The sequence below is a fragment of the Pimephales promelas genome, chromosome 20 (assembly GCF_988280905.1).
Source record: "Pimephales promelas chromosome 20, fPimPro1.hap1.1, whole genome shotgun sequence".
Classification (NCBI taxonomy): Eukaryota; Metazoa; Chordata; class Actinopteri; order Cypriniformes; family Leuciscidae; genus Pimephales; species Pimephales promelas.
Genome location: NC_142788.1, coordinates 26,224,196 through 26,249,240, shown reverse-complemented (window position 1 = coordinate 26,249,240; position 25,045 = coordinate 26,224,196). Strand labels below are relative to the sequence as shown.

At 39.3% G+C, this 25,045-nt stretch overlaps 1 protein-coding gene across 6 annotated transcripts in view; it reads right to left on the bottom strand.

Annotated features, from left to right (window-relative positions):
- Positions 1-5,237: 5,237 nt before the first annotated feature.
- rarga (retinoic acid receptor gamma a) overlaps positions 5,238-25,045 on the bottom strand; it is a 79,165-nt gene continuing 59,357 nt past the window's right edge. For 4 of the 6 annotated variants that reach the window (XM_089124619.1, XM_039652571.2, XM_039652570.2 and 1 more), the window contains 8 exons: positions 14,586-14,734; positions 12,955-13,096; positions 11,783-11,842; positions 9,549-9,712; positions 8,816-8,992; positions 8,517-8,721; positions 8,196-8,354; positions 5,238-7,424 (listed from right to left, as the gene is read on the bottom strand). In XM_089124619.1, the coding sequence (XP_088980745.1) occupies positions 7,069-7,424; positions 8,196-8,354; positions 8,517-8,721; positions 8,816-8,992; positions 9,549-9,712; positions 11,783-11,842; positions 12,955-13,096; positions 14,586-14,734 (1,412 nt within the window). In that variant the 3' untranslated portion in view covers positions 5,238-7,068. The remainder of the gene's footprint in view (positions 7,425-8,195; positions 8,355-8,516; positions 8,722-8,815; positions 8,993-9,548; positions 9,713-11,782; positions 11,843-12,954; positions 13,097-14,585; positions 14,735-25,045) is intronic. The other 2 variants (XM_039652573.2, XM_039652575.2) reach the window with 1 other exon arrangement.

The following is a 25,045-nucleotide window of genomic DNA, read 5'->3' as shown; positions in this document are numbered from 1 at the left end:
GGTTGGTTCGTGTCACGTGACCTACGGTGCGCTAGCGGCATTCTGAAAAGTTGAGATGTTTTTATCTCGATGCGGCGCGGACGCGCCTGGAAAAAACGAGCGCGTCGCACCGCGACCTCGTCGCTTCCATTATGAGCGCGCATACCGCGCGCCTACATTTGAAATAACGAACTTGAGCGCGCAAAAGACGCGATATGTGAACCGGCCCTTATACAACTTGTTGAAATGGTAAAATGTATTGGTATGCAGAAATTTCCATGAACCTAGATCAGGGACATTTTATCAACCATTTTGGATGATATTGGGAGTTTTTATTTATTTATCCCTGTTGGATAACTTGTTCATGCTCATTTCCCCAATTTTTACATTTAGATACCTTTTCTGTCATCTAATGCTCACATAAAGTACATTTTAAAATCTATCTCTTTTAAAAATCTATTTAAATAACACTTAAATGTAATTTTTAGCATAAAAAACTACATTCATACATTGCAGTGTTGCAATGGAGCAAAATAGTACAGAATTTTAATAGCCTGTTATCAGTTATCAACCATAAAATGAAAATAATTTTTGGCTTATTGGTAATTGGCTAAAACTGTAATATCACTGCATCCCTAACCAAGATAAAAAGATGCTGTAGACGTGCTGTTCATTGTTAATTCACAATAGCTAAAGCATTAACTGATTAACATTATTGTAACAATTACAGTTAAAATGAAAAAAAGTGTATTTTATTTTTAATTGAATTGTTTAATCAAATTTGTTTTTTAAACTTTCTTTACAATGGTAAAATCCATATCACTGTTTATAAATTATTTAGGTCTATTTTCACTACGATAATTTTAGTCACAAGAATATAATTTTACTGATACAGCACAACGTCCTACAGGTAGGTTAAATTATGGATGCACTATCCAGGCTTTTGATTTACCTGTAAAGATACTTGTGTAGAATTGGACCATTGCCCCCCTGTTATCCTCTCTTGCTTTTTAACAACTTTTTGCTGACCTTCACCCCATTTTTTCCTCTGTTGCTTTTCCTATGCCACTCCCTCTCTAGCTCTCCCGTGGTTGTTCTCTTCTCCACACTCACTCCCCTATAGCAGCATGACGGGAGATAATTATAAAATCAATGGAGCCGGGCTGCCTGCTTTACGGCTTCCTCTAAAACCTTAACAGGGAAATCACTGCAGGATTGATGACTCCTTCACTCTTTATCTCTTTTAATTAGAAATGTAAAAGATATGAAGAGCCTGAGGCCATAGCACTGCACCCTGGCATTACAACATACTACCTGCTCTCTTTCCTTCCTGCCTTCCTCTCTTTCCTTTTTTCTGTCTTTTAGGAAGCCACTGCCTTGGTTTCCTGTACAGAATGTCTAACATATAATCTCTCCTTCTCCAGAACACCTCCAGCTAGAATCTTTTCTCTAACATTGGAAAGGCAAAAAAATATTATGGGTCATTTTGTATTTTATTACGAGTTGATTGAGCGGCATTAAACCAGTGTAGACTTTATGATCTCTTGCTGGGCAAGATATTACAGTCGTTCTTTTCTTTTACATCTTTATGCATTTTTTTTTTTGAGTTGTTTCTTTCTCTTTTTGTTCGAACGCTTTTATTCCTCACTCTCATTCTGATTTTCTTTGTGTCGCATCTTAAAGGGTTAGTTCACACAAAAATAAAATTTTTGCCATTAATTTCTCACCCTCACATCGTTCCAAACCAATAAGACCTTTGTTTATCTTTGGTACACAAATTTAGATATTTTTGATGAAATCTGATTTCATCAGCCATAGACAGCCACGTTATTAAAAGGATAGTACACTTTGAAATTAATTTTTGATACGTTTTAGCTTACCTCAAGGGCTGTAGGTGTAGGTAGGACCCCAAGATGTAGGTGTTTTTGTTTCCAGAGTATTTTCAATTTTGATATTTTTCGGTCAAACCGGTGTTGAGCTAAAAACTATTCTGAATACCTTAAAAATAATTGCATAGCAACACCCTCACGAGCTGAGAGAAACAACAAGATACTGCAAACATAAAACTGATATTGCTTTGTTTTCTCAATGCAAGATTAAAAACAAAATAAAATGTTATTTTTCCCACACACCTTATTATAGCAGCTTTGATGGTTTGATAAAAGTCGGTGTTTGTCACTATTATAATATACTGAGAGCAATATATAAAGCACACGGTACAATATGTAATTGTGACTTTTTCTCAAAATGAATAATTCATTCTCATAATAATCATGATTTTGTAGATCAACATAAATTGAGTTATAAAGCAAAATATAAAGCCGTAATTATGAGATGGTGAAGCGGTCATTCTTATATTCAAGCATAAAATTTTGAGATTTAAGGTCATAAATGAGAAATAAATTCACAGATTTCAAGTTGCAGTTGTTGCGAAATGTAAAAATGCTATTTTTTAACACTAGGGTAAATTTTATTGTATAGGGGAGACAAAAGGAGGCAGCAATCGACCATAATTCATGCTTGCAAACTCCATGGCAGCAGGTTTTGCCAAGTCATGCACAAATCCACAAAAAAAAAACAGTTCTCTTAATTTTTTTAATTGATAACCATGTAGATGGCTTTAATCAGAATGAATGGATGAATCTCTCCACGTGTGCCTTCTTTGTTGTTTTTGTAATTTGAACAACTGCAGCCTAGATGTTGCTCTATCCTTTCATTATTGCTCTTTTCTCCTTCATTTAACTCTCATTACTCTCAGCACTATGCACTGAACACCACAGGAAGCAGAGCATGTTTGCCATGGATAGAAAAACATGTCCTGCCTCTTTAAATCCATCACCTCAGCCTATCTGCCTTGTGTTCCCATGGCAACATCTCATTGGGATTGGATATATGGGGTCCTTGTAAAACAGTGTATAATGCATGGGCCTTGTTTTTAATCTTAGCCCTAGTTTATTGATCCTTTTAATGAAAGTTAATTATAGTAATCTTTTAATTAAGAGTACCATAGCCCTGTTTACTACAATACCCCTGAGCTACAAATAAATAGATTTGTATATTGTGAGCCCCTTTGTGCTCTTTACAAATAAAGTGGTCAAGTCTGAATCCCTTAAGTACAGTGTCATTCATTCAAATACATGAATACATAGCATCCGATATGGACTTGTGCTTTATGGGTTTTGAGAATATAGAAGCATGCTTAAAAAAGGGTGTGGTCATGTGTCTATGATTGATCTCCATCATTCAGGTAATCATAGATTATAATTTTGCTTGGTATTATAATATGAAACACATTATTAAATAGATCAAATTAAATATGCTTTATCCATATAATTCCTTTTGGCTGGTAAAAAAAAAGACTACATTATTTTCACAGTATTTCAGGCTAATGTAACCAATTAGAAATATTTAACATGTTATATATTTCTTTTTAATTATCACACAATCATCTAAAAGATTAAATTATTTCTTCTTAATGAAACTAAATTTTCACAATAACCTCTGCCCATTCTGTCTCATGTCTAGGTCTTTAATGCTCCTGTATGAGTAATGCAAGGATGTTTCTTTGTCCTCGGATAATTACTGTATGACACATGCAGACAAATGAGGGCACACTGGAAGGATCCATTAGTTTTGGTCTCAGTAGTGTTTGTGTGTGGTTAGCGTTTGATGAATTACAGTTCTCTAGCCAGCAGGGTCATTAGAGCAAATCTGTGGTGCGCGATCGCCCTCTATTGGATGAATTAACGTTCCTGCTTGCGGATTTGGATGTTTCTTTCCTCCTGATTCACACTGTGAATAATGTCAGCCAAAATTCGGCCATCGTTTACTCACCCTCGTGTCGTTCAAGACGAGAATAATTTTCTGGAAAACACAAAATAAACTGCTTTCCTCTTTCCTCCGTAGAACAGCGTGACCGGGGCCTATCAAGTTCGAAAAAGGACAGAAAACATAACATTTAATGAACGTACTACACTATATTTCAAATCTTCTAACGATAAGTATAGTTCTGTGTGAAGTACAGACCAAAATTGCGGTCGTTATTCACATCAAAATCTACCTTTGTCTGCAGCTTAGTTTTAGGATCATCTTCCCGCTTTCAAACTTGATGCATGATGACGCGTAGCTGATTGACGTCATTAACGGATTTTCAGACCCGTCAATTTAATTTCACCACAGATTTAACTTAGGCTACATGAAACCAGTTTTGCACTATGATATAAATTGTGTATTGCTAATATATGAAAATTGGGAATTTAGAATAGATTAATCCTATTGATTTGAATCTTTTGAATCAGTTCACACTAGCCCCTCGTCCAATCTCTGGCTGTGCAGTCACACCACGACAGTCAGATGGCGGCAAGTTGAATTAAAAGTATTTTTTTTTAAAACTGTATGTGTGTTTAAAAAGTGTATTTACAGACTAGAAATACTTTTTAAATATACATTTAAATGTTAGTTTTATGCATGTAACTCTTTTGAGTCATTCTGTGTTTTCGCTGTTATACGGTAGGGGTCGCTATTACACAAGAAACAAAGAAGCAAAAACAAGTGATAAGCATATGTAAGCGTAAACAATAAATCAAGGTGGATAAGCAGATGCATATTTTTATACATATTAAAAACCTTAACATTGAACAGAATATAAATCTAACTGCCTGATGTTACCGAATGAAATGTCAACCCAGGACAAGCTGGGACTGTACTCTGCCTGTAGGTCTAGCCATTGACAAAAAAACGCTATTTTCTCAGCTTTTAGCTCAAAATATTGCTTTTTTTTTTTATTAAACTTAACCACACTCAAGTGTTGATTGCATTTTTTAAGCAAAACGTCTGTTTAGAAATACATGTTCAGGTATTCATAGAAGAAAATATTCTGGGGACCAATTTTTGTGAAAATGTTCAAAAATGCTAGCAGTGGCTGGCAAAAAGTCTGACAGGGGAGTTAAATATAAGTGTGTATATATTTACACGATTACACATTTTAAATATACATGTAGATTTTCAATGATTGGATGGACACACAAACATTAAATTGTAATGAATTATACATCATAGTTATATTTTGTAATGCAATTGCCATAAATTGAAGCTAATTAAAATCTTTATTTTGTTGTGAAATATCTTTTTGAGATTCATGTCAATGGCAGTGAAAGACAGTAAATGATGACAGAGTTTTAATATTTGGCTGAACTATTCCAATAGTGTATCCTAGATGAATTAAAGTACAGTAAATGAATGACAAGGAGAGAGCGAAAGAGAGTTTCTCAAAAAAAAAAAAAGTTTATTGTGCCTCTTATTGTTTATATGGCTTTTTATATAACAATTTGTTGAACACGAACAAAAGGACTGACAATACATTAGCCAAGTTAAGAGAACAAGAAAAATATGACAAAGAGTTAATCTCAACATTCCGCTTGCTTTACGTGTGGCTGTGGCGCAACTCTGAAGGAGAAGAGGTCAGTATGACAGCTCACACACACTCTGACAGCACCAGCGTGATGACATTCATTTAACAATGTACTACACTACAGCTTATTGAGTGCAGCCATCCTCACATTCAACACACAAACACACGCCCACACACACACACATACACACAGCTGAGTTCTGGTCATAGTCGTATTGCTTGACTGAGACTGATACCTTTTAATGTTCAGTGGCAGACGACCACCAAATTGCATACTGTGTGTTTTTGGCAATAAAATGGACTAAAATATTAGATGAAATTAGAAAAAGAAAAACCCACCAAATCTACTTCTAAGATGAAGATGAAAGTTCTGCAATGAATTATTTCAGTTCATGGTGACACGGCGGGATTTCTATAACCTAACACATAAATATTGCCTGTTTCTAGAGCAAGCGTTTGGTCCTTACAGAGATGCCCTGAGTCTGAATTTCATGTTCTTTCTTTTTTATAGCAAGAGTTCTGAATATATTTAGTACAACAAGCATGCTTTTCAAGTGTGTGTGTGTGTGTGTGTGTGTGTGTGTGTGTGTGTGTGTGTGTTAGTACAGGTATGCATTTCATCATGATACATGAGATTCGGAAAATCGTCCAGATGCATTTGTGTAGCTATCCTGAATTCTCGTCTATTCCGATGAGGTCAAATCCCGCGATGACACGTGCAACATTGTGCTCGCCGTTTTTTTAATTTGACTCGAGTGCTGCATAACTTCAGCCTGAGCGCTCTGAGTGAAACCGGTCCAGTATGACATCATGCGCATGATGCAGAGACTTGAAGGTAATGGACATGTGGAAATGGGCTCCCTGACAGGAGTTGAACCCTACAAGCTGCAAACTTTGGCACAGACACACCATTCATTTGGCAGCGAATCATATGACGTAATGAAAGCCGATACGTAATGGCATTCCCCTAAAAACACGGATCATTCGACGGGAGAAACCCTGCCACTGAACTGATTATCAATGACATCTAACGCTGAGCCAAAGTGCCCAAGAACCCAACCAATCAGCTGGATAAAGACTCAGCAGAGGTCTGCCAGTTATAGCAATCCGATTATCTTTCTGTAGGTCTGCCCAGGAAAGCTATCCAAACATAACATAACTAAGAAAATAGAATACAGGATAAAAAAAAAACATATATATATGAAGGTATATATATATATATATATATATGTATGGGCTTATTCATAAAATGTAAAGAGAACAAACTATCTCAAGGCTGAAAAAGTCAAAATGATATTCGAAAGCATCATCATCAACAACAACAACAATAACAACAACAACAGAACAAAGGATAAGCATTTTCAGTTTTCATCCTGTATTTTCTTTCGAAAGAACTTGTTTTGAACCCGTTGAAAGTCAGCTGTTAATGGTATACGTCCATTTGGCTTCTCCTTTTCAAAGCAAACAAACGAGTTTTATAAAAGCGGCAGTCTGAAAAGCCAGTTGTTTTGTCTTTCGCCTTCCCTCTCGTTCTGCGGGAGAGGTCCTGAGAAGAGGTTTTTTTATGCGAGTTTCCTCAAATCGACTCACTGATGTCTCTCATCGTTGACCGAGTGGCCTGAGTTAGGAGTGTCTGTACAGGTAAGGCTCTGCGTTTGCCCTGGAACGAGAAAGCTTCCTCATTGAGCTCTTCCTCCATGGCTCTTTCTGGACACGTCCACATTGGGTTCCTGGCCGGCCCAGGCCTCTCCGTCACTGTCTGTGCCCCTCTCCTCCTCCCCATCGTCGTCATCGTCGTCCTCCTCCTCCGGTGAAGGCTCGCTGCCGTTCTCTGTGGCCCAGCTGTCGTCTTCGTCCTCCTGCTCTTTCTTCATAGTGAGCAGGGCGGGTGGAGGAGCGGGTGGTTCGGGCTCTGGTTTCTTCTCCGTGGACTCGGTCTGGTCCTCGAAGGCCTCTGGGTTTTCCAGCATCTCTCGGATGAGAGGAGGCATGGGGCCCGGGATCTCCATCTTCAGAGTTATGGCCCTTTCTGCTCCTGTTGTACACAAACAGTTCTTGTCAGGGTTGGTGTCATCTACATGTTAGTAAGAAATAAGGTAGCGAGTTCAAAATGCAGAGAGTGAAAGCCTATTCAAACTGATTTTCACACCATTTTTTTGTCGACAATTTACTTTGGGCCCCATAAGGTGCAAAAAAATGTGCAAAAAAATACTTATCCCCCCACAATGTAAGTTGATTTTTATTTTGCTCTATGGATACTGTTCAAAATAAATGAATACATTTATTCATCAAGGATGCATTCGATTGATAAAAAGTGACAGTAAAGACATTTAGAATCCTACAAAAAAATTCTATTTCAATTAAATGCTGTTTTTTTCATTTCTATTCAAGGTTCCACTAAATATAAAGCAGCACAATTGTCAAATCAGACAAGAATTTGAATGATAGTGCAAGTGTATATTATATAACTGGATACTATTTTCCTTCCATTGTTCCATTTGCACACTTTTTTAGCAGTGTATTTGCCATTAAACTATGAGTATTCTGTCATCTTTATTGTCAAATGAGTTTTGGATTTTGCTTGTTTAAATACGCAAACTTTTCTCAGAGACTCATGTATATTTGCGTTGCCCTCTGTGTGAACGCCATTGGTTTTGCACCCCAATGGCGTTCACACAGAGGGCCACGCAAATATGTTGTTGGCTCTCTGTTGGCTCTCTTGGTATGAAAATGCCATAAGTTCACTATTTAATTTAAAACGCAGCCTTTACATCTAGTAATGCTATTTTTTGGCTAGTAAACTGACCCTTGGTGCTGATGCCACGTAGATCAGTGATCTTCATCAACATCCGAGGGAACATGTAGGGTTTGTTGGGTCGGCGGCGGCGCGCATAGATCTTCAGAGCCTCCAGCAGGGGCTCCTGCAGACGATCTACACGCTCAGGCTCCTCAAGATCCATTCGGTCTAAAGAGAAAGAGGTTAATATCAGTATAGTAGTGCCACCATACATTTTCTAGGTGCTTAAAACGATTTATGTATTCTAAGTCTAGAAGTTCACGAGTTCACTTTTCCTGTTGCTTCAACTAGATGGCATCAGTGTTGCAACAAAATTGCATGGTGTAATACCTCCGCAAATTAGGCAGATGGCGCTGAGGAGGCCAGTTTCTGTATCATCCATCTCAAGGGGCAGAAGCTGACCAGCGAAGGCAAACACCAGGTCAGTGAGCGGGCCGAAGCCAGCGTTATGCATCTGAGTCCGGTTGAGGGTCAGTCCATCTGAAAAAGTCATCGTGTCCTGGTCCGGTGTGTATCGTGTACAGATTCGCAGCATCTACAAGAGACAGACAGTAAAATATTATGTGAATGTGACATTGTAGATGCATGGTCTGAATTAAGGTGAGTTTCTTTAAGGATGGCACACATACTAGAATGTCCAAGCAAGCTGATTTAAGGAGGGTGATCTGATCTGCGATGGTCAGGGTGGTGAAGCCCGGAAGGCGTTTGGCAAATTCCACAATTTTAATGATGCACTTGGTTGAAAGCTCACTGAATTTGTCCCATAGGCCCAAGTCCAGCTGAACCCGGTGGTCTGAGCTTGAGTTCTGATGAAAAGAAAATGAGAAGAGGAGGTTAATATATTTATGCATGAATATTTTGATGTCACCATGGAATCAAAACTGACACTTCTTATTTTTTTATTGTTTTTTTGTTTCATATTGTTTATTATATACTCATTCTCATGTCATTCCAAAACAATTTGACTCATTATCCAATGGAACACGAGGTGAACATTTTCAGAATGTACAAAAAAAAGTTAATTTCTAATTTGTTCCTCACACCTTATAAATAAATAATACTTGGAATACAGCACATGAATTATATGGCCCACTTTTATGATAGATGTATGAATCTTTTTTTTTTTTTTTTTGGTCATTTTGGTGCCCCGGTGCTTATTTACATGAATTATAATGAAAGACAACAACAAACAAAAGGATTGAGTAATTGAGTAAATGACTATTTTTATCTTTTGGGTGCACTGTTCCTTTAAATTAAAGAACATGTTTATCACACTACATCAGATATGGTCAGTTTACACCGCTATAAATAAATTCCACATTCCATTGCTGACAGATTCGCTCATTTTCAGAAAACACTCACTGTGGTGTATTTTCCCAGCTGGCCGAGAGAAGGGAAGGTCTCTTGATGTGCTTTGCTCACTTTGTTGACCAGCTCCTCCAGTTCCCCACTCAGCTCGTAGCTCTCTGGCGGAACGACCTCATCCTTCACGTCCTTCTTCTTCTTATTTCGGTCATTGCGCACAGCTGAAAGTCACAAAGAGAGGCTCTTTAATACTTCTCCAGCAAGTCAGGTTCACTCACAAACTGCCAAACTATGATCTTTGCACTTGGATGTGCAACTTTACAAAGTGATGTGCCAGAAAAAAACATCAGATAATTTAATCGGGTTTAATTCTTCAGAATGTCTAACCAGGAACATTGCAACATATTGCTTAATATACAAATATGAGGAAAAGGATTTTAAACTTGCTAACCAGGTACTCAGCAAAACTATGTTACCAAAAAAAAAGTCTTGTTGGCTGACATGTCTAATTTACATTTCACACCAAAAATAAAATACTTTTTTTTTATTCTATAAGCTATTGTGCTTTTCATTAATGATTTTTTTTTAAATACAATACAATGACTATTCTAAATCATGTATTTAAATTATAAATTTAAACAGAAACCAACGTGACATAGTCTTGGTCAGAATTATTGGTACCCTTGGTAAATTTTTAACAAAGACGCCTGTGAAAATAAATCTGTATTTTCAATCCATCTAAACTTTAATTCTTTTTAAAAAATCACAAAAATCGAACTTTTTAAAGCACAACAATTAAAAATGAGGGGGGGATCTCATTACGACATAAATGTTTTTCTCTAATAGACACTTTTTGCAACCCCCTTTTGCCGAGATACCAGCTCTGAGTCTTCTCCTATAATGCCTAATGAGTTTGGAGAACACCTGACAAGAGATCAGAGACCATTTCTCCATACAGAATCTCTCCAAATTCCCAGATCCATGTTGGTGGTTCTTCACTCCCGTTTACCAGATTCATTTTCTATTGGGTTCAGGTCAGGGGACTGGGATGATGGTCATAAGCTTCATTTTATGCTCAGTGACACATTTTTGTGTTGATTTTGATGTACTGTCAAGAGGGAGGATCCATCCCCAACTCATTATAAGATTTCTAGAAAAGGCCATCAGGGTTTTTTTGTTTGTTGGAACTTGATCAAATCCATGATTCCTTCAATCTGAACTAAATGTCCAGGACCTCCAGCAGAAAAATCGTCCCACAACATTAACGATCCAGCATTATATTTAACCGTGGGCATGGGGTGCTTCCTATCTGTGTGTGCACCAAACCCATCTGGTGGGTTTGCTGCCAATACGGGCTTTTTTGTTTTGTTTCATCTGACCACAGAATCCAGTCCCCTTTGAAGTTTCTGTCGTGCCTGACAATGGAATACGCTGGAGTTTGTTTTTGGATTTTTCTTGAAACCCTCCAAAACAGCTTGTGATTAGCTGCTGTTTGAATTATTTATTTGTTTATACTAATAATAATAATTATTATAATTGTTTAAGCTTTCAGATCCCAAGATCCCAAGAACTATTTTCAGCAATTCTCTATCTGTGATCCTTTCCTCTACCTGTGAATCTTTCCTCCTCACCGTGCATTAAGACGATATAGACACACTTCCTCTTTCATAATGCCATAATTGCTCTTCCTCTTTAATCAAATTTCTATTTATTGGAGCTTTTTAATTATCGTCCTGGTGGTGGAAATGGGAATTTTCAGTGCTTTAGCTATTTTCTTAAAGTCACTTTATATTTTGCGAAGCTCAACAATTTATTTGCTGCACATCACAACTATTCTTTGGATTTACTCATGGATGATTAAGTGGATTTGGCCATTGTGTTTCCTCATTTAGATTCCTGTGAAACAGAAAGTCATGGCTGTACAGTTTCATAGTCACCCTGGAGTGCAAAAAAAAAAAATACTCCCATAGATATTTTACTCATAAAAATTTCTAGGGGTACCAATAATTGTGCCCATTCTGTACTTAATTTTTTTTTTTTTACTCAATGAAAGGTTCGATTTGTGTGAAATTTTTTAATGAAAGATCAACTCCGATTTATTTTCATCAACTTCTTTGATCATATTTACCAAGCGTATTTACCAATGTCTGACCACAACTGTAATAACATAAATACATAATTGCAACAGAAAATGTGATTTCTTGTCATTAAAATGGCACTAAAAATAGACTTATATATATTTACAAAAAATATACTTTCATTGTATAAAATTTATGTAAAATATAATTTACTTTTTTCCATTGATTTTGAGGTGATGTTCTTGACAGGTTTTGTAAGATTCATCTTGTCACCTGTTAGAACAAACTCAGTTTAACTTAGATAGCATTTATCACTTGGGCCCTGTCCCAAACGGCACACTTCATATGCACTTTCGGTCTTGTGGACTTACACTTAAGTCCATGAGACCTTAGGGTGTCCCATTTGTCATTTTTAGGTTTCAGAAGGGTTGCGAGCGATATGCGCCCCCAATGCACACTTTTGCCGAGCCCAACTTCTTCTCGACAGTCAAAGCACCGTTATGTCCCTAAAGTGCGACTCGAAGGAAGACCGTTAGTGCTTAGGGTGCCATTTGGAACAGGGCCTTGTTGTGTTATCGCATCTCTCCAGATTAGGATACCGAATCCTACACGTAATCACTAACACATGGAAAAATTACCTCGATCGGACACTGTGGGTGTTTTGGTGAGTTTGACCCAAGGGAGAGCAGCCCTGCCAACCCTAAACCCCCTCCCCTCTTTCTTTCGCAACCCCCCCCCCCCCCCCCATTCTTTCCTTCCTCTCAGGATATCCAGTAATAGCAAAAGCACAATGTGATCCCGGCCCCTACACACATCCCATACATATAAACGCACACATACATGTCCCAGTGGACACATAGAGGGCCAATGTGCCACTCTCCTCGTGACATCATCGCCGTGACCCTGGCAAATGAACAAACACATGCCCCAGACTCGCTCTTTCAACCTCGGGCTATTGTCTTTGTTACAACACAAATCTGTTAGTGCCAAGTAATAAAGTGCCTAGAGGAAAGGCTACCAAAGAAATCACACCTACCGTGGATGGATTGATGTGGGTGAAATTGCAGACACGAAACCCATTTGTGAAGTGAACATTCATGTTGAGCTCGAACCTCTGTGCTAACCAGCTTTATTGGTTTGTGTTTGAACTTTTATTTCTCTGTTGTGTCTTGACTGGCAGTTTACAGTCATCTACAGTTTGTTTATGCCAGTGCTCCGGGTCTCAAGTCTCATGACTCTAAATTTGTCTGTGTGTCTCTGGGTTGTGTGTCTAGCCTATATAAGTGTGTCCCCGTCTGTCTCCTGTCCCATGTCTATATTTGTGTATGTGGGTCTTGGACGAAGACCAATACGCTCACGTGCTTGGCAGAGACCTGAACACTCACCTTCCTTGGACATGCCAACTTCGAAGCACTTCTGCAGCCGGCAGTACTGGCAACGGTTGCGAGTGACCTTGTTTATCTGGCAGTTCTTGTCACGGTGGCAGGTGTACACCATGTTTTTCTGAATACTGCGACGGAAGAAACCCTACAACAGACATCCAAGAGAGAGAGAGAGAGTGTTAGTAGGTCAGCTGAAGAGTAGGTCAACCACCTTTCCTCTCCTATCATTTCTCTTACACAAGCTGTCAGTATATTGTTCAAAGTTGCTGATCCAGAACTGTCTTATGCTATTGACGTAATATTGCTTTTGTTATATAAATGGTCAAAAATCTGAAAAGTCAAAGTGATGAAACGGCCCTTATACCTAAATAAATCGAATATTGATATTATGCCAAAAACGTATCATTATTTGCTGCAAACAGCTTAATGAAACTAAATAGGCCTGTTCACACAGAATGCGTTAAATTGTTTTTGTATTTAAATATATGCTTGACATTTTTTTTTCAGTGTTTTGATAAGATGTCATGTCAAGTTTTTTAACTTTGAAACTAAAATAGGTCTTGAGAAACTTTTTTGAACACATAATATTATTACATTTAAAGGAGTAGTTTTAAAAAAAACCGTTGCTGATAATTTACTCACCCCCATGTCATCCAAGATGTCCACGTCTTTCTTTCTTCAGTCAAAAAGAAATTAAGGTTTTTGATGAACGCAATCCAGGATTTTCTCCATAATGAACTTCAATGGGAACCAAAAGGCTCAAGATCCAAATGAGAGTTTCAGTGCAGCTTCAAAGGGCTTTAAACGACACTACACGATGAATAAGGGTCTTATCTAGCGAAATGATCAGTCATTTCAAAAAATAAATAAAAAGTTTAAGTTTTATAAGCACAAATGCTCGCCTTGCTCTGTTCTGTGATGAGCGTTCGTGACTCTCCTGTTCAAACTCATTCATCAAAATGAACAAATCTTTTTTCGACTCATGACTCGAAGGGTCCTAGATAAGACCCTTATTCATCGTCTGGCGTCGTTTAAAGCCTTTGAAGCTGCACTGAAACTCTCATTTGGACCTTGAACTGTTTGGTTCCCAATGAAGTCCATTATATGGAGAAAATCCTGGAATGTTTTCATCAAAATCCTTAATTTATTTTCAACTAAAGAAAGAAAGACGTGGACATTTTGGATGACATGGGGGTGAGTAAATGATCAGTTTTTTTTTAAAGTGAACTAATCCTTTAAAAGCAATAAGCCTTCACTATAGTTGTATTTCACCACAGTGGAAATTAGTACAACAAGTATCATTTTAAACAGTAAAAATGACTATTGCATTGCCTCTCATTGCTGTTCACATTACTCATATTACATCACATTACATTACGCTGATACTGCACAACTGTATCCTTTTTAAGTGACATTTTGTGTTTTCATAAGCATTTTTGCTCCTTGCACTACAAGTTTCTTACTGGTTCGAAAATACTTTTTTTTGTATTCAAGTATTTTGAATGTTTGAGAGCTCCACGCTTCTCTGTATTTTTCACATTTTTGCCAAAAATCAAGACAAAGTGTCTGTCTAACAGCCTCATGAAAAACATGAGATTTGCCAGGCCACAGGCGACGGGAGTTCTGCTGTTTACCTTGCAACCCTCGCAAGAACTGACACCATAGTGGTACCCAGAAGACTTGTCCTGACAGACGAAGCAGGGCTTGTAAACACGAGGCGGAGGTGGTGGAGAAGGGGAGCTGGGCACCATCTCCTCCGAACTGGTGCTCTGGGTCTCCACCGCTGAAGAGAGATCAACAGGAGAGAAAAGAAAACATCAGACGCTTCGCTTAATCACATCACTTCACACTATTTACACAACACAGGAGGATTTAATGAGAGGGAGATATTAAACGCCACATGGAGAGAAGAAAAGATTCTCTCGTGAACCTTTTAAACCGTATCCGATTTCAAAGACCCACGAGTGCTTTGAAAACCATCATGATTCCTCGCTAAACCTTTTTAATGATGCCCCCGAGCAGAAACACACAAGGCGCTACCCATCACTGCTTTTTAAATCTGTTATTGTATAAGAAGCATCTGCCGACTAGGTAAAAAGTCAAATCTAGTTAACATGTCTGTAGAATTCATCTCCCTCAAATTCTGCCCCCACCAGCCTGGCCCGTCCTTAGGGGGTCAGGATTTTAGGGGATTAGGCTGGTGATTGACACTGGAATGAAAAGAAAACACAAACAGTTTAACACTAGCCGACAGATAAGCGGAGCCGATAAGACAGGTTGCTCATCTATGTCACATAGCCTGGGGGGAAATCTCCACCCTGCACTTGGGCTCTTGCACACAGGAAGGACTAGTCACACTAATTCTGATGTCAATCCTTACTGAAAGTCATGACTTTGAGATATCACACCAGATCAAAATATTAAACACATTCTCCACAACAACTGAATTGATCTGAATGATGACACGGTCTTCTGTAGCACTGCTTTATAGCTGAATCAAATTAGTTTTAGAATTGCTTTGAAACAATCTGTATTTTATTAAGTTCGTTATAAATAAAGGTGATTTAAAGGAGTACTTTTAAAGAAAACTTTTGCTGATTATTTATTCACCCCCATGTCATCCAAGATCTTTCTTTTCAGTCGAAAAGAAATTAAGTTTTTTGATGAAAACATTCCAGGATTTTCTCCATATAATGGACTTCAATGGGAACCAAACGGTTCAAGGTCCAAATGAGAGTTTCAGTGCAGCTTCAAAGGGCTTTAAACAACACTACACGATGAATAAAGGTCTTATCTAGCGAAACGATCGATCATTTCAAAAATAAATAAAGTTTAAGTTTTATAAGCACAAATGCTCGCCTTGCTCTGTTCTGTGATGAGCGTTCGTGACTCTCCAGCTCAAACTCGTTCATCAAAATGAACTAATCTTTTTTCGAGTCATGACTCGAAGGGTCCTAGAGAAGACCCTTATTCATCGTCTGGCGTCGTTTAAAGCCCTTCGAAGCTGCACTGAAACTCTCATTTGGACCTTGAACCGTTTGGTTCCCATTGAAGTCCATTATTTCTTTTCGACCGAAGAAAGATCGATGACATGGGGGTAAGTAAAAGGTTTTTTTTTTAAGTGGACTCCTTTATTGTGACTTTTTAAAAAACATTTTCACATGCCAAATAGTTTCTGGTCAGTCAAAATCCAACCCCCCACCCCTTACTCTTGCCATCGCTTGACACACAAAACCCTATTTTTCTCTTGTTTCCCGGCCTTAAATTCCTCAGTGCAGTCCTGCTAGGTTTTAATAGAGGCCCCTGCTCGTAACCTATGCCTATAAAGGTGGTCTCATGGCTGGACTGGAGGCCCTAGCCCGGCTGGCGGGGTCTTTATTAAGACTCAGACACCTCGGGCTGCCATTCACACCACCAGCTGTAGCCTGAGCTAGTTAAAAAAAAAAAGGCCCAATCATAAAAATAAAATAAAAAAAACAGGGAGGCTCTAAACTGCTAACTTTTATTGCCCCACCTTCCTCAGCTACCTTCAATGGAAAGCCTAAACTCAACCAACAACCCCTCCCTCTCCGTCCCACCACAGGGTTCAGCAAAAACCACCAGCTTGGCTTTTTACAAGAGTTTGGAGACTTCAAAAGAAGAAAAGGGGGCATAAAAAGAGGAATTTGATAGAAAACAGAAAAAGGGACGAGGGTGGAGGGGGTGAACGAGGAGAGGCGAATAGTCCCATTTAAGGTCGAGCTCACATACAGTAGGGCCTTCTGTTCATGGCCATGGTTACAAACAAATCACTTATTCTTCAAGTGAGAATGAGAAATACACAAGCTTTCTGAGTATACTGTATGATGCAGTAAAAAAAAAAGCTAATCGCATTTGAACAAGCAACGTGCGTGACATTTGCTTCCCAACTAATGTGCAATGTCAAGTTTCTTATTCTTTTTAAAGTGCGCAAAAGGAATTTTGTCAGAGTATGATCTAGCTTAGATATTTCATGATTTTGGGAACACTAACTAGTGTTCATTAATATCCCAATGAGTGAAGAGCTAACGCGAAAAGGCTATCAAAACACAATAGGTCATGTTAACGTTATAATTCCTGTATAAACCCCCAACATGTGTGCTATCTCAACACATACGTGTTTTGAATACTAAGTATATGCTTTGAAGTAAATGTTGCACAGCAGGATCAGGCTCTCCCCTGAAACTAGCGTGAACTCGTTTGTTTATATAGCAATACTGGCAATATGCTGGTAATGACAAGCGCCTGAAAAGCACCGCAAACTGCATGTGGCGTGAAGAAACGGCTACTGATTGACACCGTCTGAGTAGCTAGGGATAAAAAAAAAGAATGGGAGGGGGCTAAAAATCCATCAGGATCTCTCAACAACCCGAGACGGTTCCTGCCGTAAAAAAACCCGGTCGCTTTCCCTCCCTCTAACACCTCTTCCCAAATATCAGTCAACACTTCTCCCGGGGTGCACAATGGGATGGGTTCTTGTGTCAGCCCGGAGGCCCTCTCTGCTAAGCTCTCCTCTGTTAGGGAAACAAAGCGCTCTGAAATGAGAGGCCTCCTTATCAGCTCTCCAGCCAGGGACTTGATTTGCATCACAATGCGAAGGCAGAGGGCGGATGGCTGCTGATGGAGGGACAGGTAGAGGCCGACTGCAGTTATCAGTAGATGCTGCTCATTTCCTGCCTGGTATTGTGTTTCTGTACTGAACTGGTCTTTCTGTGTCCTCTGTACATAGGTATTCCAGGTGGACCTTCCTATGCTAATCCCAGTGTCAACCTAGACAAAGTGCCCCTGTGGTAGGAGACACACACAATATATGCCACACACACACACACACACACACACGGTGATCATATGCGAAATACGTACACATACACAAAACAGTGATTTCAAAAGCATTTAAATATTTATATAAATAAACATTTATGTGTATTACTAAAAGTATAGATTTATTTCATATTTTTAAAATTTGTTTTTACATTTAAAATATTTAGTAAATAATAATAAGCAAATAATATAAATAGTTTTTTAAACATTTAACTGTTAAATTAATGAAAAATATATTTAGGTACACTGATGAAAATTACAGCAAATAACACTAAATAATTAAATGTGAAATTTTGAACGAGAAAAACTGGCAACTTCAAACTTGGTTACACTTTATTGGTAAGGTGACAGTTACTCAAATAAGTACTGAGTAATATTAAGTACATGTACTTACTATGGAGTTGCGGTTAGGGTAATAACCGTAATTATGCATGATTTACTGTTATCACTATAGTATGTATAACGTAATTAACTTTTTTTACAGGTTAAGATCTAGAGGGTAAGGGTCGATAATATCCACATGGACACAAACTATAAACATTTCATTCTTTGCCGAAAAGAGTACTCTTGGTTGAAATCCATTTCCTTAAAAAACAAGTTTGGCAACAATAAACAACTTGGGTTGGCCTCATGGGTAACAGGAAGCGAGCTGTGACCTTGAGTTTCTTTATTTTGGTTCAGTCTAGAAGTCTAACAATCACAAGTACACAAAAAGCACAAAATAACAAGTGTCAGCTTCAGTTGTTTTAAGTGTTGCAACACTACTTTTAGCTGAGCCACATATGACGCATTGGCTGCGGAACAACTATTCTTTCACAATAGAAGAGCAGATTTTGTGTACGTGACTGAGGGTGTGATTGAATCTTCAGTGGAGCACTGTTCCCAAATCTAGTCTTGGCATGTGAGCGTGTGTGTGTGTGTTCAGTTCTGCATGGGCGCCCGTCCAACGAGTGTCTCTAAAGACTCCCATTTGATTTGCAAATATAGTTCTCTGCGTCTCAATTCCTCTTAAGTATTTCAGCGTGTTGGGCGTGTATTTGCGTGTCGCTCGCTTTGCATTTCTCAGAACATAATCCTGCTTCCCTCCACTGAAAACTCCATGATTTCGCTTCGCCTCAAATTACAAGCCCATACTGCAGAGTTGGGTGGACAGACTGCTTTGTTGTGCGTTCAGCCAGTGCGGCAGACGGGCCACAGATTGGCCAGGTTTTTTGGAGCGGTGTGATTGATAGACTGACTGGCAGGGCCCCGTCTCTGCGAGCGCTGCCTGATGGGCAAGGACACACAGTCCTCCTGGCTGCCAACTTCCTGATGAGGGGAACCGACCATGACTCTTTCTCTGCTTCTGTGTCTCATTGCCCACGGCTTCCTGCCATCACCCAGATCCTCCTCGCATGCTGTTGTCATCGTACCTCCTTATACTACACAACCCCATTTCCTTCCTCTCCACCGCATCACTGTTTCTTTCCGCTGGATGTATTCTCACTTATTGCAGGCTTTATCTTATCGCAAGCTGTTTTTCGACATTTCTAAACGCGCATATTGCAGTGAGAGAATTATTTTGATGTACTGAGAGAAACAGCCATTTAAACAAAGAATTGAATTCCAGATCCTATTTTGCCATTTATTTGGCAAATTGACTTTAAAACCAAAAATAATAATTCAATGCTAATGCTAATGGCTAATGGAATATGTTTTTGAACACTCTTTTTCATTTTTACTAATTAAATAAAATATTTGAAGTGCTGAGAGGAACAATCGTTCAAACTAAGATTTGAAAGGTTTACAGATAATATTTTGTACAACGATTTTGAATGCAAAAAACTCTCAGTAATCAATAAAATTGGTTGATGCCAATAAGCTGACAATGATTTTCATGTAAAGACCAAAAAAAAATAAAAAATCCATACACTCTCTAATTGTCAAAATAAGAAATAAAATTGACTTAAAATCACTTAGGGAGGCCATTTTAAAATAATTATGTCTCTGCACAGATGCGGTGCAACATATGTGTGAGTTGTAGAGCTGAGAGGTGTGTGTGTGCTTTTATTAAAGGTGATGAGAAGTAGCAGTTGCTGTCAACAGCTGTCCGTGAGCTCATTACCTGATCTCCCCCTCCTCTCCTCCCCTTTTACTACTTTTTTACCTCTATCCTTCCCTCTCATGTGCTTCATCCCAGGCCTGTAAAAAAGGAGGAGTCCTTCCTGTTGCAGTAAGGCCCTTTCTGAAAGGAAGCCCTGTGATAAAACTGGGCAGCCATCCAAGAGATGGCTCAGAGGGAAAGACAGAGAAAGAGAGACAGAAAGATTTACATGCACCCCAGACTGGACAAGGCTGAAGGAATTTACACCCTCATGTCATAACCAGCACACAGGCATGAATACATACATGAAGACATATGCATGCCGTTAACATTCTCAGTCATGGAGTCGGCCAGGATTAGGTCTCCTGTAGGCCAACGCCATCACACAGGGTGAGCGCAAGGGCAGCAGGTTTGAGCAGCCTTCTTTGCTCGGATGGTTCACTCAAAAATGATCAGTCTGTCATTATTTGGAATGACACTGGAATAACACATTTAAAAAAAGAAATATTGCTAGTCAACGGGGCCTCATTTCAGTGTATGGATTGTGTTCTGTAGAAAATTCAATGATTTTTGGGTGAATTGTCCCTTTAAACTTAAACTCCCCTCAATATGCATTCAACGCTGACTTCCTACATGGTAGCATCTCATAGATCCCATTTAAGACATGTCTGGATGAAGGTGAGCCAGCATTTGGCCTGAATGACCCCTGAATGAGTGGCGCTCACACATCAATGGACTCAGAGAATCAATCGCCCACACTTGAGTCCTTCCTGGATTACAGGCAATCAGACACCCTTTCAACTATGGCTTACACAGATAGTGGTCTCTCTATTATACCAAAGATGTCTTTTTTTTTTCTGGTCTGGTAACCAGAAGGTTGCCGGTTTAAGCCTCACAAACTCCATTGATCTTCTACTTGAATCCATCATGCCCTTGAGCAAGTAATTTAACCTTGGGTTGCTCCAGGGGCTTGTCTCTATAATAAATGTAATTTGCAATATGTAAGCTGCTCCAGATAAAAGCGTCCACTTAAAGACTAATTAATTAAAAATAAAAGTTTCAATTAGAATCAAAAAGGTTTTTATAGCCCAAAGCCATAGGGAATCCTCCATAAGGGGGACCTTCTTTTATTTCCCTAGTTCTTTAGGAAGCCATCTATTCTGTTAGTAGAACCGACTAGAAATTGTTTTAATCTCTAAAGAACCGTACGGCCAAATTAGTGCTGGAAAAGAACAAACGAAGAGCTTATTGACTAGTTCCAAACACACCCCATTTAGTAACCCATTTGAGGGACTTTTGTCCTATTCCTCTAGTAGGACTCCATCCAAACAGACAGTGAGGGGTAATCAGCGCACAAAGCCCGGGAATGAAGGCCTGATTCAGAGGAGACAGATTTCTGGTTCAGACATCCAAATTTGCAACTCCACTGAATCTCCAGCACCCCTACCAGGCTTCATCTGTGCTGTCAACCCCTGAGTGAGAGTGTCTCCTCTAATTCCTCTCCACTCCAATGGCTGGATGCATCCTCCATGGACACAGCCATTGATCACGCCAACAGGCAGCGAGACAGCCTCATCAAACCATTTTCTTTGATCTCCTGGTCCCCGAAGACTTCCTCTCACCATCTGTCTGCGCTCACCTGCTCTAAGACGGGCAACTTAGTTTGAGTCGCAGCCTGAATTGTCTCTTGGCTCAGAACTGGGGCAAAGGAGCTCCTTGTTTGGCTCTTATTGCTTCCTTCCCCAAACAATAGAAACCACAAAAGTAGAAGCAGACAAATTACAAAGCCACCTCAATCCTGCAAAATTAAGTTTTGGAGTAATCTGGAGTGAAGTTTTGGACTTGCTTGGGTTTCAACAAAATGTCCTGATGCCTAATTAGCAAGAAACTTGTGTTGTAATTGCATATAGGCTCAATGCTAAACTTTGCTTTGCATAGAGTTGCGGCTTCCTGCTGCCTAAATGATTTGTGGTCGATGCTCATAGTAGCTGAGGGTTTCTTGTGTATAAATACTGGCTCTTTCACTATCAGTCCAACAGCCTGGCACACTTCTGTTCTTTCTATGGGCGAGTCTGTGAGAAACTTCTGCTTTGACTATAGGGGAAATTACAATATGATGTGTGCTTACGTGTGTGGAATTTTTCACTCTAGTGTGGCAGCACGCCTTCTGTGACTGCCCAAGATGTCAGGGTGTGGATGGGCACACGTCGTGGAAACTGGCAATTGCGAAGTTTCAGAGCAATTCTGCGTGCGGTTTGATGTCCTCTCGAAACCCCTGAGAGCAAGAGACAAATCTCACCCGCGATCGTGAAGGAAGTCACCTTGAGAAACAAATCTAAACCACAATGCGCTTTTTATTTAGAGCCAACACAGCTTTTCTAAATGGAGCGTAGATCAGTCGATCCACCAGACAGACGCTGACGTCTCTGCTCATACTAAACACTGAGTCTTCAGACAGCAGATGATCGTTTAAAAAGATGGATGTGTGGGGGTAAAGTACAGATGGTCTGCCCTAACAAGCATCCTTGAGCTCTTGTATCCATTTATCTTTTATGGATGATTTAGGATGGCCTTTCACTTCCATCTGCATGTACACTCAAAAAAAAAAAGAGTAAAATACTTGATTGTGTTTTTTATATTATTTCACATGTCTTAAAATTTATATTCAAAGGTGGTAAATTGGTAATTCAAGCAGTGCTTTGATGGTGCTTTGAAGCGGATGAATTTAAAAGGGAAACTTCTCTCAGAGAGTTTTACCCCACTGACAGTTTCAGCATGCTAAACCACAGCACGGTAAAATCTCAAAGGTGTCTTAATTCCCCATTAAATACCAAAGCAAAAACAAAAAGTCTAGATTAACTCAGTTAGTGAAAAACAAGCTGACCAGCCGTGCCCGTCCCTACACCCATCGTACAACAGGATGTTTTTTGTGAGAAGGGCTACAAGAGTACATGAAACCACTGATAATATCAGTCTGAAAGTATTGTTATCGCTTTGTTTGCTTGACAACAATGTGCAGAGTTTCCAAGTATCAAAAAGCGTCGAGATAACATTGAACAATGAAACAAGACTCAATAGCAGAATCAATGTCTCATGAGAAGCATCACCTCATCAACAGCACAGCCAGACCCTCAAACCGATTCTCATTTTAGATAAAACCAATGACTAACTGACGGGGAGATTCTACGGCCACCTCTGCCGAGAAACAAAGTTGAGCTATATTTTCGGCTAACATTTTCACATAACAGTGAGCCCTAGTAACGACGGAGCCAAGCCGTCAGTCAACAACACACTGGTAACAGAACTTCTCTCCTCACACTGAGCTCACACATGGTTTCAGACTGACAAAGATCCTGCCAACGCCTCGCCCCCAGAGAGAAACTGGCAACCAGGCCCTGGAGCACTCAGTAAACATCCACTAAATCATTGGACAAAAGGGAGGTGATGTCCAAACTATGACAGCCATTGAGCCTCACCCCAGAGTTTTCAATCCCATGATGCCTGGCCTTGTTTGCGTCTCTCAGAGACCCATGAAAGTGAAGAGGGAAGATTAGCTAATTAGCAATGCTTCCTGAATAGAACGAAGGACAAATTTGGACTGTGCAATGGCGTCAAGGTAGTCCTAAAATCTACAACAAGGTGTTGAACTCACCCTAATGGCTGGGACCAAACAAAACCATGAGCTTGTTTTGGTTCTATCAATTACACGGTCTCAACATTTCACACAAGGTCTAAAATTCACCCATCCCTCAAGCAGCGCAAAACAGTCATTGTTGCTGTTCTACGAGGCGGATCTCTCTTATTTACAGTTCCTTGACCCTGCCGGGATATTATGAACTGCCCTTACAGCAGCAAATGGATTCCAGCGGCACACTGTGGAATCTCAGCGGCCACGTCAGGCCTCATCTCTTGGGTTTGCCTTCAACTCCCTCTTAGACAGGGTTCAACGGCCATCCACACACAGCTACTGCACCACCGTTAAATCATCAAAACACACCTTATGCATAATTCATGGGTGCAGACATACAAGATATAAGCACAAAATGACAGCACAGACACTGTGGGTCTTATGAGATTCGACACTTGAAAACTCACGTTGTGCATCGGATATGTAATTGGGAATGCTCATTTACCCAGTTTTTACATATACTGTAGATCACCTTTGTTGTCATCTGACACTCACTAATCATTTAATACACTGTCATATTTTGCAAATATGTAAATTTGTATACTGTACACTATAAAGATGTGATTTTCACTTGTAGCTTTTAATACGAACAAAATATTTGATCAGTTATTGGCCATAAAATGAAAATAATTATGGGCTTATCAGTCAGAATTTTTACATCAGTACATCCTTACTTTGCACATTTACAAGCGTCGCTAAAACTTCCTGTACAGAATTGTGTAAGCATGAATATTTTTAGAGTTTATTAGGACATCCCACAGAAAAAATAGGCTAAAACACATCACATATGATATTCCTTAGCCCAAAAGCTAGAAGAGACACTTGCTTGTGGACTAAAAGGTCCTCGCAAAAGATTGAATAACACAAGTTAACAAGTAAAAGCATTATTCATGGATTGTTGAGAACTAACAGAGTATCTCTCTATTGTTGGACTGGGAGGCAATCAGTGTGAACCCCTCAGCCACCACTTTTCCTATTTCCTCTAACACACACGCTGACACACACACACACACACACACACACACAAGCATCGAATCAATCAAGGATCATTTTTTATTCTCCTGCCTCGTCGGGTGCTCTAATCTTTTAATTGAATCTTTTTGTAATTATAACGAAATAATTGAGCTCTTCCATTAATACGAAAAATGAGAGAGGGCTACATGTGACAGTGGACACAGGAAGCCCTCATTTCCCTGTCTTTCATGCACAGATCTGTTTCAGAGAGCTTATCAGACTCTGATGCGGACAGCACACTTTGCAGAAAACAATGGTGTATGTGTATGGGCCCGAGTGATCAGGACAGGAAGACAATCCTGAATTCTAGTCCTCATTTTAACGCAGCAAAATCTCAAAATTGTAGTAAATTAAATTTCTCAAAAGTCTAACAAAATAGTGAAATTTTAGTGTTGCACATCCTAAGCAACCTCTTAGCAAATACAAAAAAGGGAAATCAAGAGCAGACGTGATGCTATCTTTCTTAGGTA